The sequence below is a fragment of the Cydia fagiglandana genome, chromosome 3 (genome assembly GCF_963556715.1).
Source record: "Cydia fagiglandana chromosome 3, ilCydFagi1.1, whole genome shotgun sequence".
In the NCBI taxonomy this organism is placed as follows: Eukaryota; Metazoa; Arthropoda; class Insecta; order Lepidoptera; family Tortricidae; genus Cydia; species Cydia fagiglandana.
Window position 1 is genome coordinate 11901807 of NC_085934.1, and position 16040 is coordinate 11917846.

The 16040-nt window shown below is 35.4% G+C and overlaps 1 protein-coding gene across 1 annotated transcript in view; it reads right to left on the bottom strand.

The window, feature by feature from the left end:
* Nucleotides 1-16040, bottom strand: part of LOC134680042 (delta and Notch-like epidermal growth factor-related receptor) — a 54217-nt gene that overhangs the window by 17330 nt on the left and 20847 nt on the right. The window contains exons 3-5 of the mRNA XM_063539028.1: nt 7876-8066; nt 4648-4820; nt 2683-2801 (exon numbers count right to left, since the gene is read on the bottom strand). Of these exons, the coding sequence (XP_063395098.1) occupies nt 2683-2801; nt 4648-4820; nt 7876-8066 (483 nt within the window). The remainder of the gene's footprint in view (nt 1-2682; nt 2802-4647; nt 4821-7875; nt 8067-16040) is intronic.

A 16040-nucleotide genomic window follows, 5' to 3' on the forward strand; every position in this document is an offset into this window, starting at 1 on the left:
GCACATATGTGTTCGCGCTCAAAAGCTAGCAAATACGTAAAACCCATAAGTTTTCGATATTATTTTGATACGCCAAATGCACATCGCATAATAGGCCCTTTCTTATTCAAATTCCAAGGGAAAACCGTTACAAACCGCGCATAAAGCTCTACGATTTAGAGCCCTCTTTGGCCAGCGCTTACTCGAGAAAACTTTTATCTGAGGCATATCGCATTATAGTGGAAGCCGTACGAGCACAATTTCAAAGGAAAAATCGCAAATCGATGTACTGTTTAGCCGTTTGGCACCCACATACTAGAGGTCAAATCAAAATTTTAAAAAAAATGTATTGACCTCTAAGTAGTATGTGTGAGCCAAACGGCTAAACTGTACATCTATTTGCGGTTTTTGTGGTGTACAGCTTACAATGAAAATGATTAAATATGGTATGACCATCCCTATTCTGCTTACTAAAGCATTAGAGCATTAATAACGCTCCGGACTTCTATTAAGGTAAAAGTACGCTCCACCGAACGCTCAATATCCGTCCGTATCACCGAATTTCTTCTATTTTAGGCTATAAGTCGATTATTTACAGCTGATATTTACTTGCGTATTTTTTTTCCACGAGTTAAATACCTATCCCTTCAACTATGCCTCAGAGTCGGCCAATTTGTCCCGCAGTTGGGACGTGGCAACTGATCGAAACGGATCGTTGCTCCCGATTGCCACTTTGTATGGGCAACCTTAAAGAAATCGGTAAGAAGTTGCGTATATTTCTTAAGGTCATAAAACCTTTTAAATTTATTTCTGTGTTTCAAAGTATGGTTTTTCAGTGTGACTACTTAATTAGTTTGTGTATTTTAGTAAATTTAATTAATTTAGTGCAGTCATATTATCAGAAATTAAGCTTAATGTGAGTTCGGTGATGAGTACACCGACAATTTGATTGGAAGGTATTATCGAACAGCGTCCGAAATCAGGGAAAGCGTATGTTTTTGAAATTATTTTTTTAATGGTTGATTACGAACTATTTAGATTAACTACCTAATTTCACAAATAACTTAATGTATTTGTAATTTTATGAGCAATTGCCGAACAACAATAACCTATATAGATTATTATAAAACTGCGTTTGAAATGTTCATGTTTTACGACTTTTTGGCATCAAAATAAGGTTTTTGGCAAGACTATTATCAAACAATAATTTTAGATATTTTACGTCAGTATTAACAAGAACTTTATACATGTACGGTTTTGTAATGGATTCAAGTATTAAATTTAATGATAGATTTGTAGTTATACCACATTGATTACGATTAAAATACTATTTTCAAAATCCGTTCGCGAAATAGGTTCCACATATTTTCCATGTTTCGTTCACCGAACGGCCGTTCGGTGAATGGTACCCATGGTCTCTGCTACCGAACTCATGTTTGCGTTGGCCATGTTTCTATTCGACGTTCATGAGAATATCATCCTTATTACGATAACGGCTAGGTCGATATTTATATGTTTATTTTTTGTGATCATTATTTCAATGCCAGCGCTTTTCAAACTTTAGACATACTTATTGGACGCCTGATAATAGTCTTGGAACGTGGACAAAAAAACTGAATAGGATAATAAAAATAATGAAGCATGATGTTCAAAAATTTTTTTTAGATTCCTCTCGTCGTGGGCGATTGTGATTTTTTAAACTTTTATCTTTTGTTATGAAATTCCGGGGTTCACATACAGGGTGGCTAAAAATTAACTACATTCCCATTCCCAGGGAGGTTTTGGGATTATACTGAGCAACTTTTACTATGGGACCAACTCCGAAATCGTGAAAAAAAATTTACCCTTCCATAGAAAATGGACCAGTTTATGAAACAGCCAAATTAATTTATACATATGCGTACATGTTTTATAATTGTTGCGTACCTTACTTACTGACTTAGTTTTCAAAAGAATTATTTCAATAAAAAAGACACGTAAAGATCGCTTACCATCTTTATAATGCTAAAAAACGAAGCATAGTAGGGATTTAATAGTGAACTACTGAAGTTTGAGCACCATTCAACACCATATTTTCATACAATTATTTCCTAGTTCGGTAATGCGGGCTCCCTATTCGGTATAATGTGCAAATCACGTTTCTTAGTTCGGTAAACGGTACAAACAAGGAAATTGGAAGAAATGACTTTAAAAATGTTTTTAATACACGTCCAATCAATTCAGTAATTTATAGGTATGTTTAAATGAGGACAAATTTATCTATGTTTCTATTTTAGTATTGAACATATTCGTAAGAAAATATCGGAACGAATAAAAAAATTGAACGTAAGTCTAGGGCTTAAGCATTCGGTGAAGCGTACATTTACCTTACTCCTAACGACTAGTCACAGATGCCAGGGGTCGAACGCGTAGTTAGCATTAGTTCAGACATTTCCGACTTTCAGCGGTCACGGACTTACGAACGTCGCGGTCGGAACTTCTATCTACAAGGATCTACACTTACAGCCGAATATAGCTAAGTAGTTGTTATAAAACTGTATATGTATGTATAAAATTAAACATCTCGTTTTGTGGTAGGTAGCAATTAAGATGTTGTAATAGATTGAGGTTACATAATAATGGCTTCCTTGACGAAACTAAATTCCCAAGCACTATGCTCTGCGGCACGACGCAGCGAACTAGAATACAGTTTAATTAACTTACCATAGATACGTTGGTGTAGCACACGCCCTTCCCGGAGCAGTCTTGAGACTCTCCACAGTTATCCGACTTGACAGTAACTTTGAGGCGGACGCACTGTGACCCCCAGTTCTCGGATACAACTGTAAGCATAAATGTTTATTGCAGCCACACGGCGCCTCCTTAAAGTAACTTAATTATATCGCTGGAGGACCGACCGCTCGAGAGCGCGGCTTTGCAGCTCTTCAGTCTAGTGGAGCATTCTTTATTTAGTAGTGAGTGCTCACGGAATGTGAAAAACAACCTCACTATTTTTATTTAAAATTGGATTCAAGTTTTTGGCACAGAGGTTGTAATAATTTAAAAAGTTAGTTATATAGGTTGTAAAAATTATATGTATAGAGGAAATAATTAGTGTGTTATGAATTTAGAGTAAAAATTCGTTAAGTTTACACGCGCGTTTAATACGAGACAAAACGGCAGAGAGGTACAAGTGGGTCCCAGGCGGCAACATTAACTGTGTCAGCGATGCACGGCGCGTCGCATGCATGCGGCGGGGTTCCTCGCATACCTATTGTTCCCGAGGCATAAAAGCGTCATCGTTTTCCCCTTGGTGCCTCGTTTCCGCCCGCCATACACGTATTTACTCCCTCTGTTGTGAAAAGCGAGCATTTTCATGGTATATTACCTACGCGACTAAGCAGGTTATAGAATAAAACGACTACGTAGGTAATAATAGTTGATTGTATAAGAGTTGCTATAGTTATTAAACCACAACAGGAATTTACTCAGCGAAAATGCAGCCCTCACTGAACTTGCGTTATACCGTAGCGATAACAATTTGCTACGGCACAAAACGGCTAGCGCTGCGCTACTAACTTTCCGCAAGCTTCAAGTTACGTCATAGTTAAAGTGCCTTATTTCGAAAACAGGAGCTGCGCTTTTACAAAGGATAAAGTTTAGACAACAAAGAAATTTTAAAAGTGACACAACAAACAAAAGACTACAGCTCTTCAATTCTGTAATCTTGTCAGGTGTGGTGCCAGTAACAAAGAGTCTACCTGCTTACTTTGTCATGCCACGTATCCGGCGGTATCACTTCAGGCAGAAATAAACCGAAATAGCCGATTTGACTTGGCTAAGCGCCTTAACTAATGACGTCCACGTATACGTGCCCGGACTCGCAAGCGCTGAAACTCCCAACCACTCACAAGCCTTCACTTTTCACTATTCGGTTCGTTGTTTATAGTTAGCTGTTGATGTAGACAGTTGGCGGGATGAAGGTACGTTATTACTTCACGCCCACGGCAGCCTATGCGTTCCCGGAATTGGTTTTTTATTTAGATAAACCCCACTTTTGTTACAAAATCGTGTTTTCATTTGCTTAACGGGGAAAACTTCCTTTACCCTGGAAAACTCTATTGTTTTATTTAAACTTTTTAGTTCTTTATGGGTTGTTGTTGGTTTAAATGCTAATAAATAAAGTATGTTTCGTGCGTGATGCTCATTTAGAACTCATTCGACGTTGAGCTAAAAATGACATTCACATAAATCTCGAAACTCTACGTTTAACACACTGAAGTAACTGCCACTGCCATGTTTATAGGTTATACAAAAGTAATAAAACTTGAAGAAAGCAAGCAATATAGCACGAAAACTACGTAACGTACGTACCTACCTATTATAAACGTCTTACATGAATAAATAGTAATGTATAGACGAACAAATAGTAACTTAAATAGTACTTATTGTATGAACAATATTTAAATTAATAGTGTTATGTCCGTACCTATCAGCAAGTTGACGCCCTCTGTGAGGTCCTTGTCGTAGAGCGTGATAAGTTTGGCGCCGTTCTCGTCCAGCGGGGTGATGTCGAGCAGCATGCCTTCAGACACGTCGCAGTGCACGTGCCCCTGTCGCGTCACCTGGTACACGGCCGGCGAGGGCAGCGTGCAGTGTACCCCAAACAGTGTTAACTTATGTTCGTACCTATGAGCAAGTTGACGCCCTCGGTGAGATCCTTGTCGTAGAGCGTGATAAGTTTGGCGCCGTTCTCGTCCAGCGGGGTGATGTCGAGCAGCATGCCTTCAGACACGTCGCAGTGCACGTGCCCCTGTCGCGTCACCTGGTACACGGCCGGCGATTGCAGCGTGCGGTGTACCCTGCACAGTGCCACACATTAGCTATTAGCCATTACCAGACATCAAATTCTATGGGGCAGAATTTATTGACAGCTAGGGAGTTTCTATGTATATCGAAAAAATATTATCTATACTTTTCCGTAATACTAGTGATCGCCTCCAGTTTCGGTTGTAAATGTATATTATTTGTAAAATTATTTCAGGGTCGATGATAATGTTTACACAAAGCCTATTTTATATGACCGCTAGGTTAAAAAAAATGACGACGAGTGAAATATCAAAAATCCTTTTAAAATAAAGAAGAGAATTTAGTTATTATTTCGATTCACGCTAATACTTTGAATAAAATTTTATTTTTACAATGTTTGGAGCAATCACTAGTACAAGCATCTATAATTGAGTTATCCGATGTCTGGCTATTAGGTATAACGTAAAAACCAATAACACTTGTAGAAGTCGGACAGTAAACCTACACAATAGTACAACCTGCGATCATTGATCAGCATAATGATTAAAGAAGTGTAGTCTGTGTCACAGTAGAATGTAATTTTTAATTACATTTAAGATATTTTTTTTCTGATCGATATTTATAATTATTATAAATCCGTTTTATTTTATAGTGTTTCCAAAGATTAGATAAGTAAAAGACTTCCTACTTACTGACACTGAAATTCGATTGTTTCCCACTTTCTCAGAAACTAACAACTTCAAATAAAAGAACAACTAGAAGCGGGAAAGATCGAATAAAAATAGCGCATTTGTCGACTAAATACGAAAATTCATCAGAATTCGGATCTACGAGTATTTACACCCTAGAATCGTAAAACAGGGATTTTTTATTTGCATAGCCACGCGGCAAGCGTCGGTTACATAAGTAGAACAAATCCATCTCGCTACTCGTTGTGTTTGAAGTGGTTTGAAGCCCTGGGAGCATAGCCAACGTGCAATCGTTAACGCTCCGTAGCGAACTAATCGCAATTTTCGCTGTCGCCCTAGTGTGGAAGAGTGATAGAGAGAGATGAGTACGATACGCTACGGAGCGTTAACGATTGGCACGTTGGCTACGCGCCCTGATGCTTTTACGGTCGCTCGGAGCCCACCCTCATGCGGTCTAACTGGAGTTCAAACAGAACTAAGGTAGCTCGCTTTCAATTATACATAACGTCGATATACATAAATAACGGCCTCGTTATGCTAACCACTCTGTCTAAAGGGGTAGTTATATATTGATATACAGTTTCAACATACCTACACGTATATGGACTAACTAGGTACTCGTACCTTACTTTTGTTACAGTCAATACCAGCAAATATATGCGTCCCACTCTAGCACAGGCCTCCTTTCTTGTAGGTGACAGCAATTATGGGCTATCGTTAGCCGCCCAGAAGCTTTCTATTGCATTGTATTTTCTTTATTTTGAGTACCTATTTTGACAAAACAGTATTGCATTTGGTCTTGGCAAGTTTCATTTGTGGGCGGCTAAAAGCTACTACATCCCCCGCTACGCTAGCCAAAAGCGAACATAGAACTTCACATGCACTTTTAAAAATTTTCAGAGATGCATTTAGGTTTCCTCATGATGTCTTCCTTCGCCGAAAATCAGCTAACTAATATTAAATAAACTTCTTACTTCATAAGTTCGGAGAAGAGCAGGTAAAAATATAAATAAGTACTTTTGATTACATATTTGTTCTAGATTATACGAGTGCGTCTAAAAACTTTATAGGTACTACTTATTCATAAAGTAAAATTGCACTGCTTAATACGCTTGAGAATGAGTATGCAGGTTTTCAGATATTGGGCTAATTTACTTCATGTAGCAAGCTGTAGTTTTTCGAATTTCTGATACAAGTAGCTTTGATCAAAATAGTTGATAATTGATTATATCACTTATTGTTAGTATATAGATATTCTTTTAAATTTAATAATCAAAAAGTAACCCCCCGCCTTTACAAACCTACTTAAGTAGGTAATGTTATATCTGGCTGTCCGTAGGCCCGTTTCAGACCCTTTTACGGCTTATATAAGCCATAAACTCTGAAGGAAGTTCGATTTGGCTTCGATAACGTTCACTTTGAGAAGGGAAGAAATAGTATATTAAAGTTTTTATGATTATTTTAGTAATAAGTCCAACACGAGCATCGTGGCGCGTGAACGTGGGTCCCTACGACTTAATATAAAAAAAACCTAGGCATCTGCGGCCTCATTTCCGTAGGTATCATCACATTGATTGCTGTAGGGAGATTTTATTTCTAATTACCGCATCTAAGCCCACGCATAAAATAGACCCATAGAAAAATGGAGAGAAAAAATATTGAATAAATAAATTGTCCCGTCGGGCCTCAATTGTTTGCCGTTGAATTATTTGTGCTTATTAGTCGATTAGTTCTTCGGATTACCCGTGAGTTCAGTAAAGCATTGAGGCATCTCGATTTTTCGGGTCACCGCCTGACCCCTTCAAGATTAATCAATCATGTAATTATGACGCGTGATGAAGTAAGTTCATTCTGATCTTCTCTCGGCTCACAGTAAGTTAGTTACTTTGATGATATTTATTAAGCCTCATTAATCTAGCTAAGTACCTATATTAGATGCCGATATATCTTAGTAGGTATCATATTTATGTACCTACGATACATTCGCTTCTAGAAATTCTTGTTAACTAAATTTAACATCGGGTTTGGATCCCACCGAGGGATCAAATCCTCTTTGTTCCATGCCACTGGATATTCCACAGCGGAACAATTTTACAGCTGAATTGAATAGTTTCAAATCGGATAGTGTTTAAGTTTAACGCGAATATTTCGTTTAAGTTGTTATTCCAGATAAGTGTTTCACGTACAAAAGTAGCCAAGAACTACGCAAAACTATTCGGGTTTTCAAATTGAAAACTATATGAAGTCCCGTGAATCTCATGTTAGACCGTAAATTTTTGTGAATGTTAAGTACCTAATAAAAGCGGTTGTAACGCTGTGGTAGCCGAGGATAAGGATAAGGCGTCAAAGGGGATGATGCGGGGAAGCGGGCCGGAAGGTAACGGCCAACTTGAAGCGAACGGGTAGTATAGTTACCTACCTCTGTCCATCTGCTTGCGTAGCGTTCGCATCATGGCTACTGTTCTTAGCGTCAGGGTTGGCGAAAGTGTCGAGCAGCGACGAGTCGGCGATGCGCACGATCAGGATGTCTCCGCTCTGGATGTCGGCCGAGCCCTCCCAAGACACGACGACCGGAGGACAGTCCTCTCCGCCTGCGCAATCCTCTGCCACCTATGCAACAAATATATTTAATAATTATTATTTAGCCTTTTCATTGTAATATTTACTGATCACGGGACAATGGCGCGTACATAATTTGTTGCTGCCCTAATAAAATATAACGTGTTTAATAGTAGAAAGTATTCCCCGATTCTGGCCCCGCCTCAGTGGTCCCCGATCCTGACCCCAAGGCCGAGCCACCGCCCCTGCTGAACCTAAAAAAAAAAAAAAAAAAAAAAAAAAAAAAAAAAAAAAAAAAAAAAAAAAAAAAAAAAAAAAAAAAAAGCCCCCCATTTCAATTGATTGCGCTAGGTCTCAGCAGTGCCCGGCGCCTCCTTCAGGGACTTACGAAATACGCTAATTAAACAATACACCTTGTTCACCACGGTAACAATAGGCTTATCGACCCTTTTCTATTGTTCGATCTCGACTCGGGCGCGCTATTGTGTTACCGAGCATACTACCTGCCTGGACCCTTTCCTTAACCCACCGACGTCTCCATTCATGCCTTCTTTATGTGTGTATACTGTAGGTGTTTGTGATAGGTATTTTGCAATAGGTATTAGCGACAGCTATTTGCAATAGGTATTAGCGATAGGTACTTATTTGTGATGCATAGGTACTCTAATAACCCGCATTATCTTATTACCTCTTGGAGCTATTTCGATTTATAAGGAATACAGTTCTAACCTTCTTCTGACGTAGAATTTACACTAGTAATCCTTTGGCAGCCTAAACTAACCTTAACCTTTTACCAAACCTAACTTATTCTTCGAAAACCTAACCTAAACCTAACTTGACCAAACCTAACTAAAATCAACCTAACTCATTTCAAACTAACCTGCTTTCACCTAGTCTTCCGATATAAAGTAAACTCGTAGTTACTTGTTTCTTTCTATTATTTAAAAAAATAACGAGGCGTGTGAGGCATTTCTTGTGCACTTGTGTTCATTGTTATAATAGCTTAATTGTTTTATTGATAGACGTCTATTATATTTTATACTGACAATGGATTTATTGTTTCCTATACCTATTCTTTTATAATTTGGGTTTGAGTAAAGAGAACGTCTGTTTAGATGAACTTGTTGATACATGTTACTTTGTGTGATTTAAAAAAAGAACGAGACATGTCAACTGGTTTCAACATGATTTAGTCTAATACATCAACATTTCTTGTGCGTTGCTATTCATTGTTATAACAGCATAATTGCTTTATTAATAGACGTCTATTATATTTTATGCTGACAATGGATTTATTGTTTCCTATACCTATTCTTTTATAATTTGGGTTTGAGTAAAGAGAACGTCTGTTTAGATGAACTTGTTGAGACATGTTACCTTGTGTGATTAAAAAAAAGGAACGAGACGTGTCAACTGGTTTCAACATGATTTAGTCTAATACGTCAACATTTCTTGTGCGTTGCTATTCATTGTTATAACAGCATAATTGCTTTATTGGTAGACATCTATTATATTTTATACCGACAATGGATTTATTGTTTCCTATTATGCTTTTGAATTTGGGTTTTAGTAAAGAGAGCGTATGTATTAGATGAACTTGTTGAGACATGATTTTAACGGTACTGTACCCTGGTCATAGTGACACAGTATAAAAGCCGAAGAGAAATGAGTTTGAGTAAGTATTACCGTCGTGGCAGTCCACTGTATCAGAGCTCCTTGTATCTATTGCAGTATATAGAAATATAGTGTTAATTCAACAGTGAAGTGTTTAAGTGTTTATAGAAAGACCCAACAATGGATGTAAGTATGTCTTTTATTACCGTAACTTACTTTGTTTTGTTTTCACTTGTGTTCTTTGTGTTTTAATTATAAAGATTGTAGACAGTGTGTAAATTATTGTTTTATATTGTTTCAGTTCACTGAAAATACTTTCAAGAACTATTACTACCCGGATAATAATAAAGACGAATCAAGCGATGAAGAGGGTACGCTTGGTTTCAAAGTTAAACAAGCCATCGCAAAGAAACGTTCAGGAAACAATATCGATAGTTTCTTTGAACGACCTAAAAAGCAACCCAAAATTGTGAAACGGTCTTCGAATGTGAGCAAAAGTTCACCAGACGGTGTTGCAAACTTATCATCCGGACAAGACGACGGGGCATATGCATCACATTTGATTAAAATCGAGATATATGATATGCAAACAATTAAAAACATCCCACCCATGGAACACTGGAAGCATGCGGACTTCAGATTGAAATATTTTGCGCTGGAAGACGATTTGGAGCTACAAAATACGCGAAATATTATTTATAACATAACAAAGCAATTAGCTTCTAAGGACAGTAGTGTGAAATATTTTATAGATAATAAGAAACAGTGATAGTTATAATTATTAATGATAGTAGTAGCTTAATGATTGTGTTAACGTATTTCTCATTTTTTACCTCTCCTAAAGTACATTTTCCATGTAACAGATTATTTTTATTGTATAACATTACAACAAGTTTTAATTTAAACTTCTCACTTGTAAAGGTTACAGTCCCCACTCTTAGAAATCTTATACGTGTAGTCAACTATTTAAATGAAAGAAAGCACTGTATGATTTCTCATTTCATAATGGACTCTTTGAGCTGTGATGTCTACGATCTTGAACTTATCAGACTCTGTGAAGAAATAGAAGAAAATGAAGATCTATGCGAGGCTGCCCGTCTTGTGAGCCAACTTCATCGAGAGGCGTAAGTAAAAATATTCCTGTTCATACATGTTTATAACTCTTAACCGGTACCTGTTTAACAAAGGATGGGTCCCTAACTTGTTGTGACCTGAACTAATTGTTAGGATAAACGTGGGGTGGGAGAGGACTGGTTATATAAGCGGGGTATCTCGAGTTCATATCATTCAGTGTTTTGGTGCCGTGCTTGTATTGTGATATCCTTTTCCATAATGGTGTTTACTTATTATCATATTGGTCTCACCTTACCTCGTGATAAGATTGAGGAATTGAGTAAAGAATTTATTGTATCATATTTTCATAGAAATATTAGAATGTGGTACATTTCAAACAAATTACCTCACACGTTACTGGAAGATTCTGATATTATACCGTATTATACACCATGTGATGGGCATATAAAAAATTCCAAGGGGAATACTGAGTCATCAGATGTGATTGATGGAGTTTTGATGATGCAGGCCTATTGTCAGCAGTGTCGAAAAGACTTACGTTAGTATATACAACCAACCATTTTAGTAATTATTTTTATTTTATCTCACATTAAGATATTTATGTTTATTTTGTATTGTTATAGATCTTCTCAAATAGGACGGGGAGTAAAAAGGACAGCTGCAGTTTTGGAGACTGAAGAATTCTTATTGAAGAAAAACCGTCCAGCAGCTGCTGAACCTGTCGCATCAACATCATCCGAACTAGTTCCCGATGTCATTGTGAGTACAAATAATAATCATGAAATTGAATGTTCTGTGTGTAATAAGTTTGTCTCTAAAAGATATTTTAAAAATCATTTAAATAGTAATGTTCACAAAAATAATGTTTTAAGGGCTGACATTGAATGGGTTAATGTTCAGTTAATTGAAAATGCTTTTAAGAATAGGGTGGCCACTTACAGAATACTATTAAATGAAAATGTTCACCAACCATTTACTCCCGAATCTATTTTACTAGGAAATAAAGATAAAATCTTTGCATTATTGGATCGTTCCCTCACTGATCACCATGCTTTAAAAGTAAACTTTATTTTAAATGCGGATTTTACTCAAGAGAGCAAACAAGTAAATAATACATTTGATTTCCAATTATGTAACAATGTAGTTGATGTTAGCAGCGACAAAGATGAGATTTTCGAGTCAGTTGTTAAAGATATATTAACAAAATTATTTAACTTTGAGAGAAAAGATAGTGGATGGAGTTTAGTAAAATTTAACTATCTAGATGTCAATGTAAACAAATTTAATCCATTGCGTGGTTCTTCCTATATCGAATTACCACGTGATATTCAGAACAGAAAAGCAGTTATTAATGTAAAAAATAGTGATCATGAATGTTTTAGATGGGCTGTATTGTCAGGGTTGTATCCACCTACAAGTCATCGATCAAACACTACGAAATCGTATATAGCGCATAAAAATAAATTAAATTTTGGAAATTTAACTTTCCCACTTAAAGTTGGAGATATTCAGAAATTTGAAAAAATGAATGATATAAGTATAAACGTTTTTGGTCTTGAATACAATTCGAAAAGTAAAATACATGACGTAGTAGGCCCATTACACTTAACAAAGTGCAAAAAAGCTACCCACTTGAACTTATTGTACATATCCAAAGACAGTAAGGGGCATTATTGCTATATCAAAAATTTATCTAGGTTAGTATCCAAACAATTATCAAATACACAGCATGCCGCACATATTTGTGATGGTTGTTTGACGAACTTTACAACTCGTGACAATTTAATGAATCATCAAAGAAACGATTGTTTCCATGTTTGTACACATTTACCTTCAGAACAGGATAAAAAGAAAAACTGGTTCAATGAAAACGTTTCCTCCAATATACTTACTTTCGATAATTATGAACGTAAATTAAGGGTACCTTTTGTTATTTATGCTGATTTCGAGGCCTTTCTAAACCCGATTCAAACAGGTAAAATTAATCCTACTACATCCTCAACAACAAATATACAAAAACATGAGGTATATAGTTTTGGATACTATATTAAATGTTCTTATAATGATAAATTGTCAGTGTACAGAACATATAAAGGCAAAAATTGCACCCAGGAATTTATGAAGTATATGGAACAAGACTTAAAGGCCATTTGTAGGAGAAATACTTTTGTAAAAACTCCATTGCCTTTATCTAATGCAAATAATGTGCATATTTCTCAGAGTAGTACATGTTAAATTTGTGATAAAAATTTAAACGAGGATTCAGTCATTTCCTATAATTACCATACTGGTCTTTATGAAGGAGTGGCACATAAATTTTGTTCAGAAAAATACAGGGCACCTAATTTTGTACCTGTATTTTTCCATAATTTGTGTAACTATGATAGTCATTTTATAGTGCATGGGCTTGGTTTGATGGAAGGCGACATTGAACTGATTCCAGAGAACAAAGAGAAATACATTTCATTTTCTAAGAATTTGCAAATAAATAATCGCACAGTTAAATTGAGATTTGTTGATTCACTTAAATTTATGTCCAGTGGTCTTGACAAATTGGCAAAAAACTTGTTGCCTGAACAATTTCATGAATTAAAATTGAATTTTTCATGCGAGGAGGATTTTAAACGCTTATTACGAAAGGGTGTATATCCCTATGAACACATGTCATCATACGATTCTTTAAACTTAACAGCTCTTCCCTCTAAAGATGATTTCTTTAGTTCCTTGTCTGATAGTCACATCTCAGAGGAGGATTATGATCACGCAAAAGATGTTTGGTCTCATTTTCAATGCAAAAATATGGGTGATTATTCTGATTTATATTTAAAAACTGATGTTTTATTACTAACTGATATATTTGAAAATTTTAGAAACCTTTGTCTTAAGACGTATGGATTAGACCCCGCTCATTATTATACTGCTCCGGGATTAAGTTGGGATGCAATGTTAAGAACTACAAAAATAAAACTAGAACTCCTAACTGATATCGATAAAATAGCTTTTATAGCGAAAAATATTCGAGGTGGCATATCACAATGTAGTAATAGATATGCGAAGGCTAATAATATTTTTTTGTCAGATTATAATCAAAATATCCCATCGTCATTTCTTATGTACTTTGATGCAAATAACCTTTACGGGTGGGCTATGTCTCAATGTCTTCCTACCGGTAAATTTGAATGGGTAAATACAGATACTGACTTTAATATATCTGATGACGCTGATCATGGTTTAATTTTAGAAGTTGATCTCGAATACCCTAACGAGTTGCATGACTCTCATTCAGATTTGCCATTCTGTCCTGAAAACGTTTGTTTGGGTAATTCCAAAGAAAAAAAATTAATTCCTAATTTAAATAAAAAAACGAATTATGTCATTCACTATAGAAATCTAAAACAGTGTTTAAAAAATGGTTTGAAATTGAGTAAAATCCATCGCATTCTTAAATTTCAGCAGTCTATGTGGTTAAAAAGTTACATAGATTTGAACACCCACATGCGATCACAGGCATCATCCGATTTTGAAAAAGATTTCTTTAAACTAATGAATAATTCAGTGTTCGGTAAGACCATGGAAAATGTTGCAAAACGTGTAAATGTCAAATTATTAAATAACTGGGAAAATCGAGGAAAAACGCAGGGGGTTCAATCTTTGATAGCGAAACCCGAGTTCCATAGTTTATCCATATTCTCTGAGAATTTAGTGGCCGTTCAGTTGAAAAAAACTAGAATATTTTATAATAAACCGATTTATTTGGGATTTTGCGTATTAGATATATCAAAAACTTTGATGTATGACTTTCACTACAGCTACATGAAAACCAAATATCCAGACAATCTTAAGCTTCTTTATACAGATACTGATAGCTTAGTATATCAAATTTTCACGGAAAATTATTACGCAGATATAAAATCAGACCTTAATTTATATTTTGATACATCTGACTATCCTCCTAACAATAAATATGATTTGCCGTTAATTAATAAAAAGCGATTAGGGTTTTTCAAAGATGAAAATAATGGTAGAATTTTAAAAGAATTCGTAGGTCTGAGATCTAAAATGTATACCTTAGATGTTGAAAAATATGACGAGAATGATGAGAAAACTGAAAAATACGGTGTTTTATCAAAAGCCAAAGGAGTCAATAAATGTGTTACAAAAAAATTTACTCTTGACAATTACAAAACGTGTTTATTTAATAAAAATTTGCAACGCGCTCAAATGCTAAGATTTAAATCTATAAAACATATAATATTCACTCAAAAAATAAATAAAATATCATTATCGCATGAAGATACAAAACGATACTTATTAGAAAACTCTTCTGACACTCTTGCGTGGGGTCATTATAAAATACCGCAATAATTAAAAAGTTTCAAAGTTGTAATTTAATCACACAGAACATTCGAATTCTAAATTATTGTTTGTACATTGTATATTTTTAAGATATTACTTGTAAACATGTAAAAAAAAATGTATGAATTTTATTTTATTGTATCTTTTAAGGTAGTTTTGTAAATAAGAAACAAAAAATTAATGTTAAAAGTGTGATCATATATAATAAATTTATTTTTTTACGTAATCCTTTTGTTTTTTTCTACTATATCTGAGTTGTTTAAATAGTAATCTTCTTTCTGAATATTACCATTTAAAGTCCATCCGTTAACATATCAACACTCACCCACAAACACACACATACACATAGATTACGATATTTAATAATGATTCACTTTTATCATCCTTTCACCACCATTGTCGCAGGTCCTAGTGGCTGTGGTAAAACTCAATTTGTCACAAACTTTTTGAATAACTCCAAAGAGATATGTAATGTTGAATTTGATGAAATTATTTGGTGTTATGATGAAATGCAACCTCTCTACAATCTGGAAAATGTAAATTATAGTCAAGGAATACCAGATTTTTCAATTTTTGATGGGAAGAAACCTAAACTTCTTATTATAGATGATTTGATGAGAGAATCAGATGGACGAATCGTTGACATTTTTACGAAAGGTAGTCATCATAGAAACTTAAGTGTTTTTTATATTACACAAAACATATTTCATCAAGGTCGAGGTCAACGTGATATTTCATTGAATACAAGCTACATTGTATTTTTTAAAAATCCCAGGGATAAAACTCAAATACGCTACCTGTCACGACAAGTTTACCCAGAAAACTCAAAGTTTGTGGACGAAGCCTACAAAGATGCTACAAAGGAGGCTCATGGTTACCTCATGATTGACCTGAAACAAAATACAAATGACATATGCCGTTTCAAAACAAAAATATTTCCGTTCGATGGGCATTGCACAGTGTATGTACCTAAAAAGGGGT